At 46.0% G+C, this 14,199-nt stretch overlaps 1 protein-coding gene across 1 annotated transcript; it reads right to left on the reverse strand.

Moving 5' to 3' along the window:
* Positions 1 to 1,420: 1,420 nt before the first annotated feature.
* On the reverse strand, positions 1,421 to 10,019 carry CHMP2A (charged multivesicular body protein 2A). Its single transcript, XM_028702570.2, has 6 exons — positions 9,869 to 10,019; positions 5,963 to 6,151; positions 5,708 to 5,887; positions 4,780 to 4,910; positions 3,501 to 3,562; positions 1,421 to 2,146 (listed from the first exon to the last, which is right to left on the reverse strand). The coding sequence occupies exons 2-6, from the start codon at positions 6,128 to 6,130 to the stop codon at positions 2,022 to 2,024; spliced, it is 666 nt and encodes a 221-aa protein (XP_028558403.1). The 5' UTR covers positions 6,131 to 6,151; positions 9,869 to 10,019; the 3' UTR covers positions 1,421 to 2,021.
* Positions 10,020 to 14,199: the final 4,180 nt, after the last annotated feature.

Below are 14,199 nucleotides of genomic sequence, written 5' to 3' on the forward strand. Positions count from 1 at the left end.
CCAGTAAAAAAAACAAAAAGAAGAAAAGGGGAACTGCCTCTGTGGACCTTGGTTCAAGAGGCTTGATGTAGCCTGCAGGAGTTAAGTGCCCATATAATCCAAGAAAATGGGCAGCTCTTTTTCCAGTAAAATGTGGTGCAAATATTAGAAACTCAGTCCATCTCTAAGTTTCCTTTACTTTCCGGGGTTCTTTAATCCAGACCCAACCAGCCACTATGGCCCAGTCTGGGAGGCAACTGAGCCCACATGGCTGCTTTGCACATTTATTTCAAGGATAGGAAGAGATCAGCTCCTTCCTCCACCTACAACATGTTGGAAACTTAACTTCTCTAGAGGCCACTGCGGCCTAGGATTGTGTAGGATTTGGGGGTTCGTGTTTCAGGGTGTAAGATTTGCCCATGCAGATTCTTACATCTGTTGCTCAAGATACTAGCAAGATTCCTTCTACGAGTGTGGCACAGAGATTTCAAAACTGGGTTCGCACTCTTGCAGAACTTATCACATCTCAGATTCTGGATCCCATCACAGAACTCCCAAAGTTTGGTTCCCAAGGACATGGATAAATAAGTAGAAAGACGTAAGGCAGGTACACTACAAACACAAATCAGACAAGTTAGAAACCTGCCCTATCTGATCCAGACCCATACTCAGGATTGCTCCAAAAGCTTTACGTGACGTCCAGGCTTTTCTTCTTAGTTGCCTCTTGCCAATTTTCATGTTTGCAGAAGACTTTCCAGCCTCTCCAGTTCGAAAGACAATCAGGGTGCCACAATATTCCAGTCACACCATAGCTGAGGTTGGTGGCACAGGGCCCTGCTAAACATTCAAGAGTGCTGCATTTCAACTCAAGTTGTCCATTCTGAGAATTTCAAGGTGATGGGCAGGCTGGGTAGAGTGGAACTTGGCGGCTGCTCCACAGCCAGCGCCTGTGGTCATGTTTAAGAGGCAAGCAAACATAGTCAACACACTAAACCAGGGGCAAGGAACCTTTCACCTTCCAGATGTTGCCAAACTATAACTCCCATCATCCCAGCCACTGGCCCTCCTTGCTAGGGCTGATGGGAGCTGTGGCTCAACAACACCTGGAGGGCCAAAACTCTCTACGCCTGCACCTAAAACCTACAATAATCCCCTGCATGCAACACCTATGTACACTTCTCCAAAAGTCATGGGTTGTGTCAGAAAGCCAGATACGCACCGACAGCAGTGCCAAGACCAGGCATAGGCAAACTCGGCCCTCCAGATGTTTTGGGACTACAACTCCCATCATCCTTAGCTAATAGGACCGGTGGCCAGGGATGATGGGAATTGTAGTCTCAAAACATCTGGAGGGCCGAGTTTGCCTATGCCTGACCGAGACTATTGGGCCTCCCAGCTCTGACACTCCACCATGGGAGCAAGAGCAGACGCCACAGGAACGTTCAATACAAATCTACAACCTTTATTACAAGAGACAGACAGACGCAATGGCAACGCCCACCTGACGCCAGGGAGCAGGGCTGTATATAAAGCTTTTAAGCCAGGAAAAGTGCCGGAGTGTCTCTCTCCCCGTTCGCGGGAGCAGGAGGTTATCAGCCAAGGTGCTGCCTGGTGCTTCTCTTCTCGTCTCACCGTCACCACCAAGGGGGGGGGTATTATCAGGGTCTGGGCAGGGGTTACAGTAAGGGATGTCAAACACACTTTCCCCCACCATTCAGAAGAGAGCTCGCCCGAGTCTCCAAACCACCCAGGCTTATGGAATGGAGGCACTGACAAGATACAGGAAAAAGAAAACCCTTTGCCTCCACGACCTCGCCTAGTGATGCTTAAAGTCCTTTTTTTAAAAAAAAGGAAAGGGAGGGGGGAGCAAGAGCACTACACAGCTCCATGGAACCCTTTCCCACCCCTCATGCTGCCCACAGCCACACCCCTCAGGAGCCCATGACGCCCTGCTCCCTGCCGCAGCAGAAATCATCCCAATGCCAGGAGGGTTTCAAAGAGCCAGGCAATGGCAGAGGGAGGAGAGCCAAGCTCCATGCCCGCTAGTCCCGCCGCAGGTTCTTGAGGCGCTCCTCCAGGTCGGCATCTGCATCGGCAAGAGCTGCAGAGGAGGCTTCGGCTTTCTTCCCTGCCGCCACACTCAGAGAACCGCCAGTCGAAGGCAAGTCTGGAAGGGAGAAGAGGAAAGTCTGAGGTGGCAGAAGGGACGCCATTCCCCGCCCTTCCCCCAGTTCTCGCCATACCCTTAGCACCCCGTACCCAGTAAGGACCCTGGGCACTGGGTAGAACTACATATGCATGCAAGAGATGTAGGTCACAACCACTCCATACATTACCTCTTCTACCACTTTAACAATCATGGCTTCCTCCAAAGGATCCTAAGATAAGAACTGTAGTTCGTAAAAGTATGGAGAGTTGTCAGGGCAACCTTAAACTACAGTTCCCAGGATTCATTGGGGGAAGCCATGACCGCTAAGGTAGTATAAGTGGCTTTGAATTTACGGTGCGGCTCAACAACACCTGGAGGGTGTTAAAGACTCTTAAGTCTCTAACCTAACTTCTTTCATTTCTAATGTACATTGTTTCATTTCCTTACTATGTTTCAGTCTGTGTCCCTTCTGGGTTCTACATCACTAGCAGGGTGTTTTTAAGCCAGGGATGGGGAACTTGCAGCCCTCTAGGTATTGCAGCCCTGTATATCAAGTTTTTAATGTGTGATGTTTTATTGTTTTTAATATTTTGTTGGGAGCTGCCCAGAGTGGCCAGAGCAACGAAGTCTGATAGGTGGCATATATATAATAAAACTGTTGTTGTTGTTGAACTACAACACCCACCATCCCTGTATCTGGAGGGCAAGAGGTTACCCATCCATGATTTAAGAGGTAAATAATGAGGCTTGAAATCTTACTGGGCTAAACAAGAGAAATTTCACAACAGTCCAGTTTCTGTTTGCTCAGACTTGGTATCCCTGCCTACCAGACCGTAAGCATGTGGGTCAAGTGGTGGCAGCAGACCTACTATTGAAAATTAAAAGCACCCAACAACTTCTGCAGTGCTGATCCTAACCCTGTTGTTAGAAGCGCTCTCTGACTCATCTGAACAAGAACATCAGTGTGTGCGTTTCTCTCAAAATCAGGGGTGCTGAGGCCCCTTCAAAGCCTTTTGCAACAAGGTCCATCAAGTCCAGCACTCTGTTCCCTACAGAAGGTAAGGCAAATTCTTGTAGAAGAGGAATGGGGAAAGTGTGGCCTTCCAGATGTTGTTGGACTCCAATGCCCAGCCTAGCCAATGGCTAGGGATGATGGGACCCTATCCTAGAAGCTCCTCATCAAGTCATGAAGTTAAAAGGTCATTCCCCATTTGTCCTAAACAGGACCACTCCACTCCTTCCCTCCTGCCAACGGGCCTTATCTTCCCTGTCTGGGAACTGCACTGGTCTGCAAGGGCAATGTGAGTTGTGGCCTCTTGCCTTTGCCAAACTGTTCCTTCCACTCCTGTGTTCACTATGCACAGATACTCACTGGATAGCTCATCCGTCAGCGTCAGACCTAACTCATCCAGCACCTGGGAGACAACAGCGTCACTGTGAATGGAAGGGTAAGACAGCATGAGACCTCAAGATGCATCTGTGTCTACACATCCTGTTCTCCCTGCTCCCCTATCTGCCACAGTGGCGTAGCGTGGGGGGTGCAGACGCACTGGGCGCAACATCGGGGGGGGGGGCGCTCGCACTCGCAGCTCTAAAATCCACGGGTTAGGGGGTGCAAATTACTTGCCTTGCCCCGGGTGCTGACAACCCACGCTACGCCACTGATCTGCCACGCCCCCTGGAGCAACTGTTGGTAAAATTTTGGGTGAACTTATGTATTTTGTTTCATTGTGAACAGGGCTCCACTTGTTGTGCTATGCACAGAGGTAGGAGGGATACAGCAGCTGGGATTCTGCTGCTCCCAACCACCCTCAAATGTCTTATTCGCAGTCTGCCCATGTCCCTTGCATTTGAGTATCACTCAGCTACGCACAGAAATATACAAGCATACAATAAATTTGTGTGTGCATGCACAGATGGGCAAAGAGTATATATTTCTCATGGATAATATCCCTATTGAGGTGCTTGCCCTTAAAGGATGATGTTGTAGAGAAGGAAGCAAGGGTGCAACCAGGGGTGCAACTCACCCCACCCTCCGTCGCATTCACAGTGGTGCTCCACAAGCTAGAGGATGACTGCTCTAGTACAGAGCCCTCTCTACTCATGCAGACACCTGATGCATTTCAGAACTTTGGAAAATCAGGGTTCTAGAACTCATAAGAAACCTACACAATAGAAAACAAGAGTTCTAGAATGCACAAAGTAAAGCAGTTGCTCTCTAACTGATGATGGCCAGAAATGAAACAGAGTGAGAAAGACAAGTAGACTCATCCCCACTTCCTTCTCCATTTGATTAACATGCCACAGATGATCTGAATGATCTCAAACTCATTCCGTTGTTCCCTTCAACGTTCACCATTCAGTGATGGTGGCAGCAGCAGCACCAATAACCTCTCTCTCAATTACCACATGCACACACCCTTTGCAGGAACCTCATCAAGAAATCAGAGTGGGCAAGCCCAGATTTCATAGAGGTTTAGCAGGACTACTGGTGTGGAAGCTGCTGCCTTCATGTGACCAAGGAGAAGCGTCATTCCAAAACCTAAGCTACCTACAGAAGTTAAGAGATAAGCAGCAATGGGGACACAGAGGTGCCCACTCCCCACTGTCTTTGCTTATGGACCCATAACTGTCCCCCATCGTATACACACCTTTCTTCTTCATCTTCTTCATCTCCCATGGCATCATCAATGGCATCATTCATCATCTCCTCCTTCATGTCCATGATCTCTGACTGTTTCTCAAACTCCATCATGATCTTCTGGATTTGCGGCAACTTGAGCTGAAAGAAACCCATGAAGCCTGTTGTTACAGCATCCCAGAAAGAGACAGAGGCAGTCATCTGTCTTCCACACAGGTGGAAGCCGTAGCAGGTTTAAGAACTTGTAGGAGCACAATCACATCACTAAACATGGAAAGCTGTCTTACCAAGAAAGAGGCAGGTTGAATTTTCATTTCTAAAGAAGCAATAATTAGAGACAACAGAATAAACAGCCCAGAACTCCTTACATCCAGTCTGGTGAATCCTCCCTTAGTGCAAGCAAGTCAACTGCTCCAGATGCTGTTGTTGTCTGGGAGAAGTAAGCTAAGGAAACTGAGGAAAGAAGAACTGTGCCCCGTCTAGGTCATTAGAAACATCTTTTCCCATCCTTTGATTCAGGAGCTTTTGAAAAAGACCTTTCCACTTGTTGTTTTCTGCTAGGCACCCACAGCCGATTCTCACCCTTGACATCCTCCCATCATGTGTCCACCAAGGACACCCCATTTTAAGAAAGTCTGTCTTACTGCACATCCTGTTGCAAGAAACAGGGAGCTGTCTTTTCTCAGGCCAGACAATTTGTCCATATAGTCAAATATTGTCTACTCTGTCAACAGCTCCCAGGGGTCTCAGGAAGAGAGGCCTTTCCCATCCTCTGCTACCTGGGATCCTTTATGCTGGAAATACCAAAGAGGGAACATGGCACCTTCTGCATGCAAAGAAGGTACTCCAGAACCAGGCTATGTCCCCTCAAGTGGACTTTCTCTCTATCTCTCTTGGCACTGCAGACTCCTAGCTGGACTGGCTTGGAGACAACCCACCTGTCTGTTCATAGTAGCCATGGCTTTGGTGACACCTTTCATTGCTTGAGCCATGGAGTTGTTAGACTTGAGGGTCTGTATCTTGAGGGACACTGCCTGGATATTAGCCCGCATCATGATGAACTTCTTGACGTAGCGCCTTGTCCTCACCAGGTCTTTCGCCATGATCTTCACTGCATCCTGGGGTTAGAGAAACAAGTTAGAGATGGAGATAAGGGTTGCCCTCCAATGGCACATCTGCACTTCCAAGCTCACCATCTGCCCCTGTTTAGCCATCTTCTTGATGTCAGCAATTATTTTCTTCTCTTGGGTTTCCAACTTCTGCCGTTCTCGGTCCAGCTCTCGCATGGCACGGTTCAGAGCCCGTTGGTTTTGCCGGAGCATCTCTTCCGGGGTTTTCCGGCGTCCGAACAGCATATCCATTGTGGCAGAAGATGAGTCAGCCTACAATTGTCAAGGCAGAGAGTCAGATGATGAGACTGATACATACATCTATCTTTATGAAGTGCTTTGTGGTAAGAGCAAAAGTGAACTCTGACCACTAGATGGCCACTAAAAAGAGGAATAATGGGTTACGAGGGGAACGACTACCAGAGCCTAATGATAAACATATTATACTGGGCACTGAGAAAAGCCCAGAGAGCGAGGGCTGAAAAATATATCTGACCATGAAAATATCGCAGAGAGAAAGCAAGCTATGGGTGATTTGACCTTGCACCTTTCTGAAAGGCGCAAATACACTCCCCCCCTTTTGTTTTGATCATGCTTTGCTAACAGGCTTGAGTCAACAGGGGCTTACTGACCCCTGTTTTTGACCCGTTTGTTTTTGGTGCTGCTGTCATTTACTGCTTACCAATACTCAACATAATAATGACAAACACCTAAGCACCTGCTACGTAGTTCGATGTGGAATTATTTTTTTATTTTATAAGCCACTCAGACAGGACATTGTCCTACAGGGTGAAATCTTCCAATTAAAATAAAATAATAAATATCAGTTTGAATCAACCAATCATATTAACACTCTCCAAATCTTGCATCCCAGCACCAGCTCTCTGCTGCTGTGCGCACATAATAGAAACTCCATGAATTGAGTGAAGGGGCGTGGAATGAAAGAACCAAAGAAACAGAATGTAACTTCTAGAAAGCAAGCAGAAAAACAAAAAGGGAACACTCTTCTAGGCATGAGCAGATGCCCAGTATCAGCCAGCCTTACCCGGTTCCAAAGCACAATCTGATGTTTTGAACAGCCACTGACAGCATACTGAACTTCTGGAGTAAAGCACAGGCATATTTTTGAGCAAACCTCTGTCTGCCATAGACTGTAGACTACTAACTCAAGGTTAGTGGCAGAGCCCAAGACACAGCCTGTGTGACATCACAATGCTAGCATCACAATGCTGCAGTTAGCTGGGCCAGAGGCCCACCAAGCAATGTGAGGAAAAGGCTTCCTCAAACTCAGCCCTCCAGATGTTTTGAGACTACAATTCCCATCATTCCTGACCACTGGTCCTGCTAGCTAGGGATCATGGGAATTGTAGGCCAAAAACATCTCGAGGGCCGAGTTTGAGGAAGTCTACAACAAATGTTCAGAAATGCCACACACAAGATCCCTATGCCTACCCTTACAAAAGTGTATTGGTGGTAAATCCCATAACATGGTTCATGTACCAAACATATCTAAGAAACCACTACCCTCTGACCTCCATGATTATCCAAAAGTTTCTTTTGTAACCCGCAGCTAGTTACAAAATTTTGTTCCCTGAAGATTTACTGGTAGCTGAATCATGGTATATTTTGGTAGAAAGCTGTAAAATAACTTTAGTTGAGCAGAGTCTTAGCAAGGCTAAAATGTAGGGTGTCCTTTTAATGCGTTATTCAACTTTATTATTTTAACTGGCTACCACACACAACACAGCATGGCCCTCCATTGTATCTCTTTGCCACTCTCTAGTATGACCAAGAGAGGTGTAAATCAAGGGGTGGAGCAAGGGAGGTAGGGGTTGGCTTCCTTAATGTCTACAGACACATGCCACAATCTGGGAAAGCCCAGGGCAAATTCGGCAGTAGAGATTTGGAGAGGAAAGGAAACGAGGTATCTCAGAGGCAAACTGTACACACAAAACACCCTCCTTTACTTCTTTCTCCCTTCTTTCTGTGTGTGACTTCTTTCTGTCAGTTTACTGTTACCTGCAGATCAGTGATACAAATCCAAAATGAATACATAAGTAAACAGAATGATATGGGCACAGGACTGATGCTGCCAAAGAGACAAAGAGAGTCACTTGGCAACCAGCCTGGAGATCTCCATCTCTTTCATACTCATACAGAGCTTCTGCATTAGCATCACATTCATATAGACTGCATAACTAACAAAAATTAATTACCCTGTAAAGCATTTTTGGCTCTGAATGTGATTCTTCAATTATTAAAGGGGAGGGACAAGGGGATAAAGGTTAACCCCTATTAATGACTCTAATATAAAAATATAAAAGAAAACCCATAAACAAGACCTGGAAGGCATTTTGAAGTATTTATGTTGAGCATATAACTGCTACCACTTTCACGTAAATTTATACATTAATGTGTCTCCCATTCAAGGATCAAAAGCAACTAAACTTCCTTATAAAAGCTACCCAAGAGAGGATTCTCCCAGAGTAGAAACAGGAGTGAAAAACAGACAATGATTTCGACAGGTATGAAACCTGGCCAAGGAGTTCCTGTCATTAAGCTCCACTGAGACCACCAACAAACTGACAGAACTCTGTTGTTCAGTATTTTATGCTGTCGGGTGGAGGGAGGTTGGTTGATACTAGGGGTGGAGGAACTCAGGTCTGAGGCCCAAATGTGGCCCCTAGGGCATCTCTAGCTGGCCCTAAGGACCATCACCAGGCCACAGCTCCTCCACAGCCACACATCCCTCTCCCAAGATCACAAATACCAACTTTCCTGGCCATATTTTACACCTTCCTTGAGTGTTCCTTGACCTGACTGGAATGCGTCCTTGATCTCTGATAATGGCTCATGGTTGCCAAGATGAAGGACAGATAGGAGCATGTGTAGATAATAGCCTACTGTACAAAGGTAAACTTTACTTCTGTTGCTCTGACCAGTTTTGCCTCTGACCTCACCCATCACTGATTGCACAGAAGGGAATGTGCCCACCCCCAGTCTGAAAAAGATTCTGCACCCTGATCCACACACTCTTTACTGTAATACCACACTTATTTGTTTGTTTGTTTGTTCATTTGTTTATTGCATTTATATGTTGCCTTTCTGCCATGGCACCCAAAGCATGCAATACCAAAAAAATAAATAAAAGGCTTATGGTAGACTATCTGACCACCACAAAGAAAGCTGCCAAGGCAGCTCAACTGAGGGCGACGGCATCTAGGAGATTTGACTGTAGGTTATCTAGAAAATCTACATTGCGAGGCAAGTGATAAACTCCTGGCAAGGGAGGGAGAGGAGAGTAAAAAGGAAAGGGAAGCACTGTAAAAGAATTACTGAATGTCAACTCATAGGATAATGTGGTGAGATTTACTGGCCTGAAAGGAGGGGCATTTGCTAAATTTTACTTTTGTGACTCTGGGACAACCAGAAAAGTTATACTGAGGGCCTTCTCGGTAGTGGCGCCTGCCCTGTAGAATACCCTCCCATCAGATGTCAACAAAATAAACAACTGTCTGATATTTAAGAGGCATCTGAAGGCAGCCCTGTTTAGGGAAGTTTTTAATGACTGATTTTTTAATCTTTTGTTGGAAGCCACCCAGAGTGGCTGGGGGAAACCAGCAAGATAGGCAGGGGGATAAATAAATTTTTATAATTATTATTATTATTTTTATTAGTATTATTATTATTATTTCATCTCAAATCTCTCTCTCTCAGACACACACACATATCATTACATATAATTATACTATAATATACTATGTTAATACAACAAGAAATAAACGAGGGTGGGGAAGAAGAGCCCCACATAAGGCACCCAATCCCCAATCTTCTCACTTAAATCCTAAATCCACCAGGTGCCCCACACCCGACTCCATCAGCACAGCTTCCCTCTCCCCGAGCCCTGCGGGCTTTCCCAATCCCTCTCCCGGAAAAGGACAGGGCACCCCCTCCCCATAATAACCCAGAAAAAGGGAAGCAGCCCCTTACCCAACAGCAACAACAAAAGCAGTAGCAGCAGCCTCAGTCCCCTCCTTCCCAGTCCTTGTTATTTCTTCCCCTTCTTCTTCCGCCTTGGCCGAGTTTACGTCATAGGGCGGGGTTCTCGCGTCAGGATCACGCGGGGGGAGGGCGGAAGAGGAAGCCGGACAGCGGAGGAACCATAAACACAGAGGAAGCCGGACATCGGGGGAACCATAGACACAGAGGGAAGGGAACGGCTAGAGAGTCAAACACAGCCGGCCGTTTTCAATAGAGCCTGTTATCGCGCCAGAGTTAGAAAAGTGTAGAGAAGGCAATCTCACTATTTTCCTGTATCCTTTCCGGGTCCCCATCGAGAAACCACATTTAAATATTCCCATTTACTTATTTTTAGGGGGAGTGCGGCCAGAAGTGAGGGTTGTCTATATGGCAGAACAATGGAACAATGTGGCGATAGCGCCACATGCAGGAATTCGTCCTCTTTCAGTTGCGGGGGGGGGGGGGGGGATGTTTTTTTAAAATTAATCTCTGCATTGGTATCAATGAATACCTTCGAGGCGAGGGGAATTAAATGCGGGTTTCTGTGTTTACTCGGAAATCCCGTTCAGATAATGAAAAAGGTCGATCTATTGTTCCCTCTCCCGTGTAGAGACCTCAGAATTGCCTCGTGGAAATGCTCGGGACAAGCGTCTAGGCTCTAGAGATTAAGAAAGGAAGATGTTTTACCGTGCAGAAACGTGCTTTGCAAGGGCGAGGGGTCTAAGACCCCCCAGCCTAGACGTTGTTGGACTTTAGTTCCCATCAGCCCTAGCCTGCATGGAGAATTCATGGCTCAGGGTGCCCCAATTCCCTGCATTATTATTATTTATCAAATGTGCATACCACCTGTCATCCACTGATCTCAGGGCAGTTCAGAGCATAAAAAATACAAGATGAAAATGAAAAATTCATAATAAGAGCAACAAGAACAAAGCCAACTCCTTGAGATTAATCTGCTATAATAGCAGAGTCAAGATCCTGCTGGATGCAAGTGATTTTTTTCTCCATAATGCTTTGCAAACAAGTCACAGTGACTGTTCCACCACCTCCTTCTGGCCAAGCTGTAAGAGGCCTCGCACTACCTGGGCAAGTTCTGGATGGTATAGTGAGAATGCAATCTTCTTTGCTGCCTTCACTGCCACTAGGTCCTGAGCCACCCCAAAGCCAGCAGTTTGGGAGCCCTCAACACCGCCTGAGACCAGCTCTGTCAGGGAGACTGGGCAGCAAGGTGGGAGGTAAACCAGAATCCCTTTGGTGTTGTTTTTCTAGACCAACACGTTATGTTTGTCATTTCTGTAATGTGATTCATGCTATGCAACTGTGTGCTGGGATCCAAAGGAATTATGGCTTTCACAAATGCTACAGATGTTTCTGCAGTTGTTTGGGGAAGTCTGAAAGCAAAGTCCTAGCAAACCACACCTCAAGACCCGCTGTCAGTCAGAGTAGGCAGTAGTACTTTAGAGCAGTGTTCCCCAACCTTGGGCCTCCAGCTGTTTTTGGACTACAACTCCCATCATCCCTCGCTAGCAAGACCAGTGGTCAAGGATGATGGGAATTGTAGTCCAAAAACAGCTGGAGGCCCAAGGTTGGGGAACACTGCTTTAGAGGGACAAAAAAACCTGAAGGCAGTTCCCTATGCACAAGCTTGGTATCAAACAAACGCCACTGAATTAATTCAAGGGATTCGTGATATGCACAAGCAGTGGCAGGTTACATACAGGTACAACAAATGCTTTTGTTGGTGTATAGTAATTAACCACACTGAATATTCGGTGTAAGGGATGATTTAAGAGCTGCCCTGCCAAATCAGACAAAGGGTCCCATCCAGCCGAGAACACAATTTCCTACAGTGTTGAGCCAGATGTTTATTGGAAGAGCAGGACCTAAATGCATCAGCCCTCCCTTCTGGTACACCCCCCTCCATGTGTCCTAAAGACACAGCACAAAAGGATAGCGGACCAATGACAGTGGAAGGAAAGGGAGGGTAATAAGAAGCTAGAAAGACTCCCTTTTGAGATGCAGCTGCAAAAAGCACCTAAAAATTTATGGAGCATTATTTTAACCACAGACTGTTGTTTTTAATGTCTGCAATTTGGGCCAGCTTGATAATAAAAGATGTGTTCCATTATCACGTTGCCTAGTAGCTATTGAAATTTCAGTGCCAGATGGAGCTGAGCATACATTTCAGCCCTCAAACAATCCTTTTTTCAGGGTTATAGCCTAGGGAAACCAATTTTCATAAGCCCTCTTCTCCCCACCCCTCAGCTCCTTTGAACACTTTAACATTTTCAGTCTGCATGGTGCTGTGCATTGGTTATGTCTCAGTTCGTTCCTGTGGGCTAGATTACTGCTTGGAAGTATTCAGACAGACTGCTCACTGGGGAAAGAAGATGCAGCCAAGAATTCTAGCTGCTGACCCCAGGTTCCATTGGTAGACTCACTACCTCCCAGTCAACAGCCAAGAAAATAGGATGAAAGATTACACTACCACCAAAAATGAGACTTATATCAATTGAAACAAAATCATCAACATTCTAAGGCAAGTTGAGAAATTCAGAGGACCTCAGCTAATCACAAAAATCAGCACCACAAAGCACTAAGTTTCTAACAGGCTTATTCTATGCACAGGAACCACTATGATGAGTGATGTTTCATTGTGCTATCTAACCTAGTCTAGTGCAGCAGGCAGACCCCAGAGGGTTGCAGTTTCTATTCCATAAATAGCATGTTGTCAGACCTGGTCGGTGGTTTGCTGTTGTTTCCAAGAGCAGCATTTAAAGACAAGGATCAGAAAGTCAGCCAGAGAGCTACTGCAGAAAAGATTTCCTACTAGCAAAGGCTCTTCAAATATTTACCACCTTTTATTCCTTCTCTACCTTCACACGTCTTGAGCATACACCAACTCCCTACTAAACAGTTTACCGGCACTGTAAACTCAGAGTGTTTTTCAGAATCAACCAACAAGGTTGCAGGCTGTAATTTTTATGCAAAAAACAAGCATCACCCACCTTGCACTGCCAGTGTTTACTTATTGCAGCAGAGCAGATGACATCCGCCCCGTTAATGTATTCCTAGAAGGCACACGTTTCACAGCATAGCAACCCTGGATTACTTGGAACCATCACAAAGATGGCAACTCTCTCAAACTGAAAAACTAAGCTTCCTAAATAGAAAGATCATGTGGAAAAGATCATGTGGAAAGAGAATGGTGTCACCAAACAAGGATTAATTAGGGTGAAATTTCAGCTCCTCATTCAGTCCCCATAGAAGTGGTCACCAAGTCAGGCTTGCTCAGAGGGTCATGATGCTGTGAATGCAGATGTCCAGAAACACATGCAGAGATTTCTACAACAGCTGTCACAGTTGTCCATGTGTTATAGTGAATGGGGGGGGGGGTGTTTTGTCAGCCAGAACTGTCTCCAGCAAGATCGTAAGAAACTGAGATCAGCTAGGCAAAAATACAGAACACAAAAAAGCCGGTGGCCAGCATGGGGGCTATTTTCTCCCCATATCCAAGCGATCATAAACCAGAGTTGACAAACTAGGCTTGATAAATAACTAGGATTTCAGGGAGAGGACAAGTGGGATGGAAGAGGGCCAAGCCTGCCCACGTCAGAAATGTTAGCCTTCTCAAGGGGTGCCTAAGCTACACGCCCAATCAGTCCAAGGCAGCATGGTCAATGGTCAGGGATCAGAGTTGCCATCTCTGGAATACCACAGCTACTTATCATTCTAGAGCTCTTGCAAATGCACCCAAGATGTTTTAACAGTATAAGGCATACAAAGAGCATAAATATAACTGCTTAGAGTCTGTTTGTCATTCTTTCTTTGGGAGGGGGGGAGATTTGGGCCCCAAATTTCCAATTCCTGCACAAAACACTCAGGCCATATTCAGTCTCAACACTTGGGAGGTGCCTTATCATTTCTGTCCAGACTTTTGATTGACAGGAATGAATAGCACACACTAGGGAACATGCAGTTCCTTTACCTGCAAATAAAATTCTCACGTCCTCAATTTCTGAATGAATCAACCTAAGACTGCCAAATTTGGTTGTATTCACCATAACACGTTCCTGCTAAAATGTCCCAAGCATACCAGCCACACTTCAACGGGAGTGGTTCAAGCGAAAAGAAGTGCTTGCAAGTATCCCAGTGCAGGAAACAGACCCCAAAATTCAGAATAACTACTCCAGGAATCTCCACAGAAAATATGAGCAGAACTCCTTTTTACATAGATTCCTTCATAATCTTTCACTGAAACCAGCACCGTTTCCCCCCTCACACCAGTAGCAAACCAGAAG

The sequence above is a fragment of the Podarcis muralis genome, chromosome 13 (assembly GCF_964188315.1).
Source record: "Podarcis muralis chromosome 13, rPodMur119.hap1.1, whole genome shotgun sequence".
In the NCBI taxonomy this organism is placed as follows: domain Eukaryota; kingdom Metazoa; phylum Chordata; class Lepidosauria; order Squamata; family Lacertidae; genus Podarcis; species Podarcis muralis.

What these genes read in the sequence shown, in the direction of transcription:
- CHMP2A (XM_028702570.2), bottom strand. Translation starts at nt 6,130, where the DNA reads ATGGATATGCTGTTCGGACGCCGGAAAACCCCGGAAGAGATGCTCCGG. An exon ending in TGGCTAAACAGGGGCAGATG is followed by an intron (nt 5,888 to 5,962) that starts GTGAGCTTGGAA and finishes CTCTAACCCCAG; the next exon opens with GATGCAGTGAAGATCATGGC. An exon ending in TGGCTACTATGAACAGACAG is followed by an intron (nt 4,911 to 5,707) that starts GTGGGTTGTCTC and finishes GGTTTCTTTCAG; the next exon opens with CTCAAGTTGCCGCAAATCCA.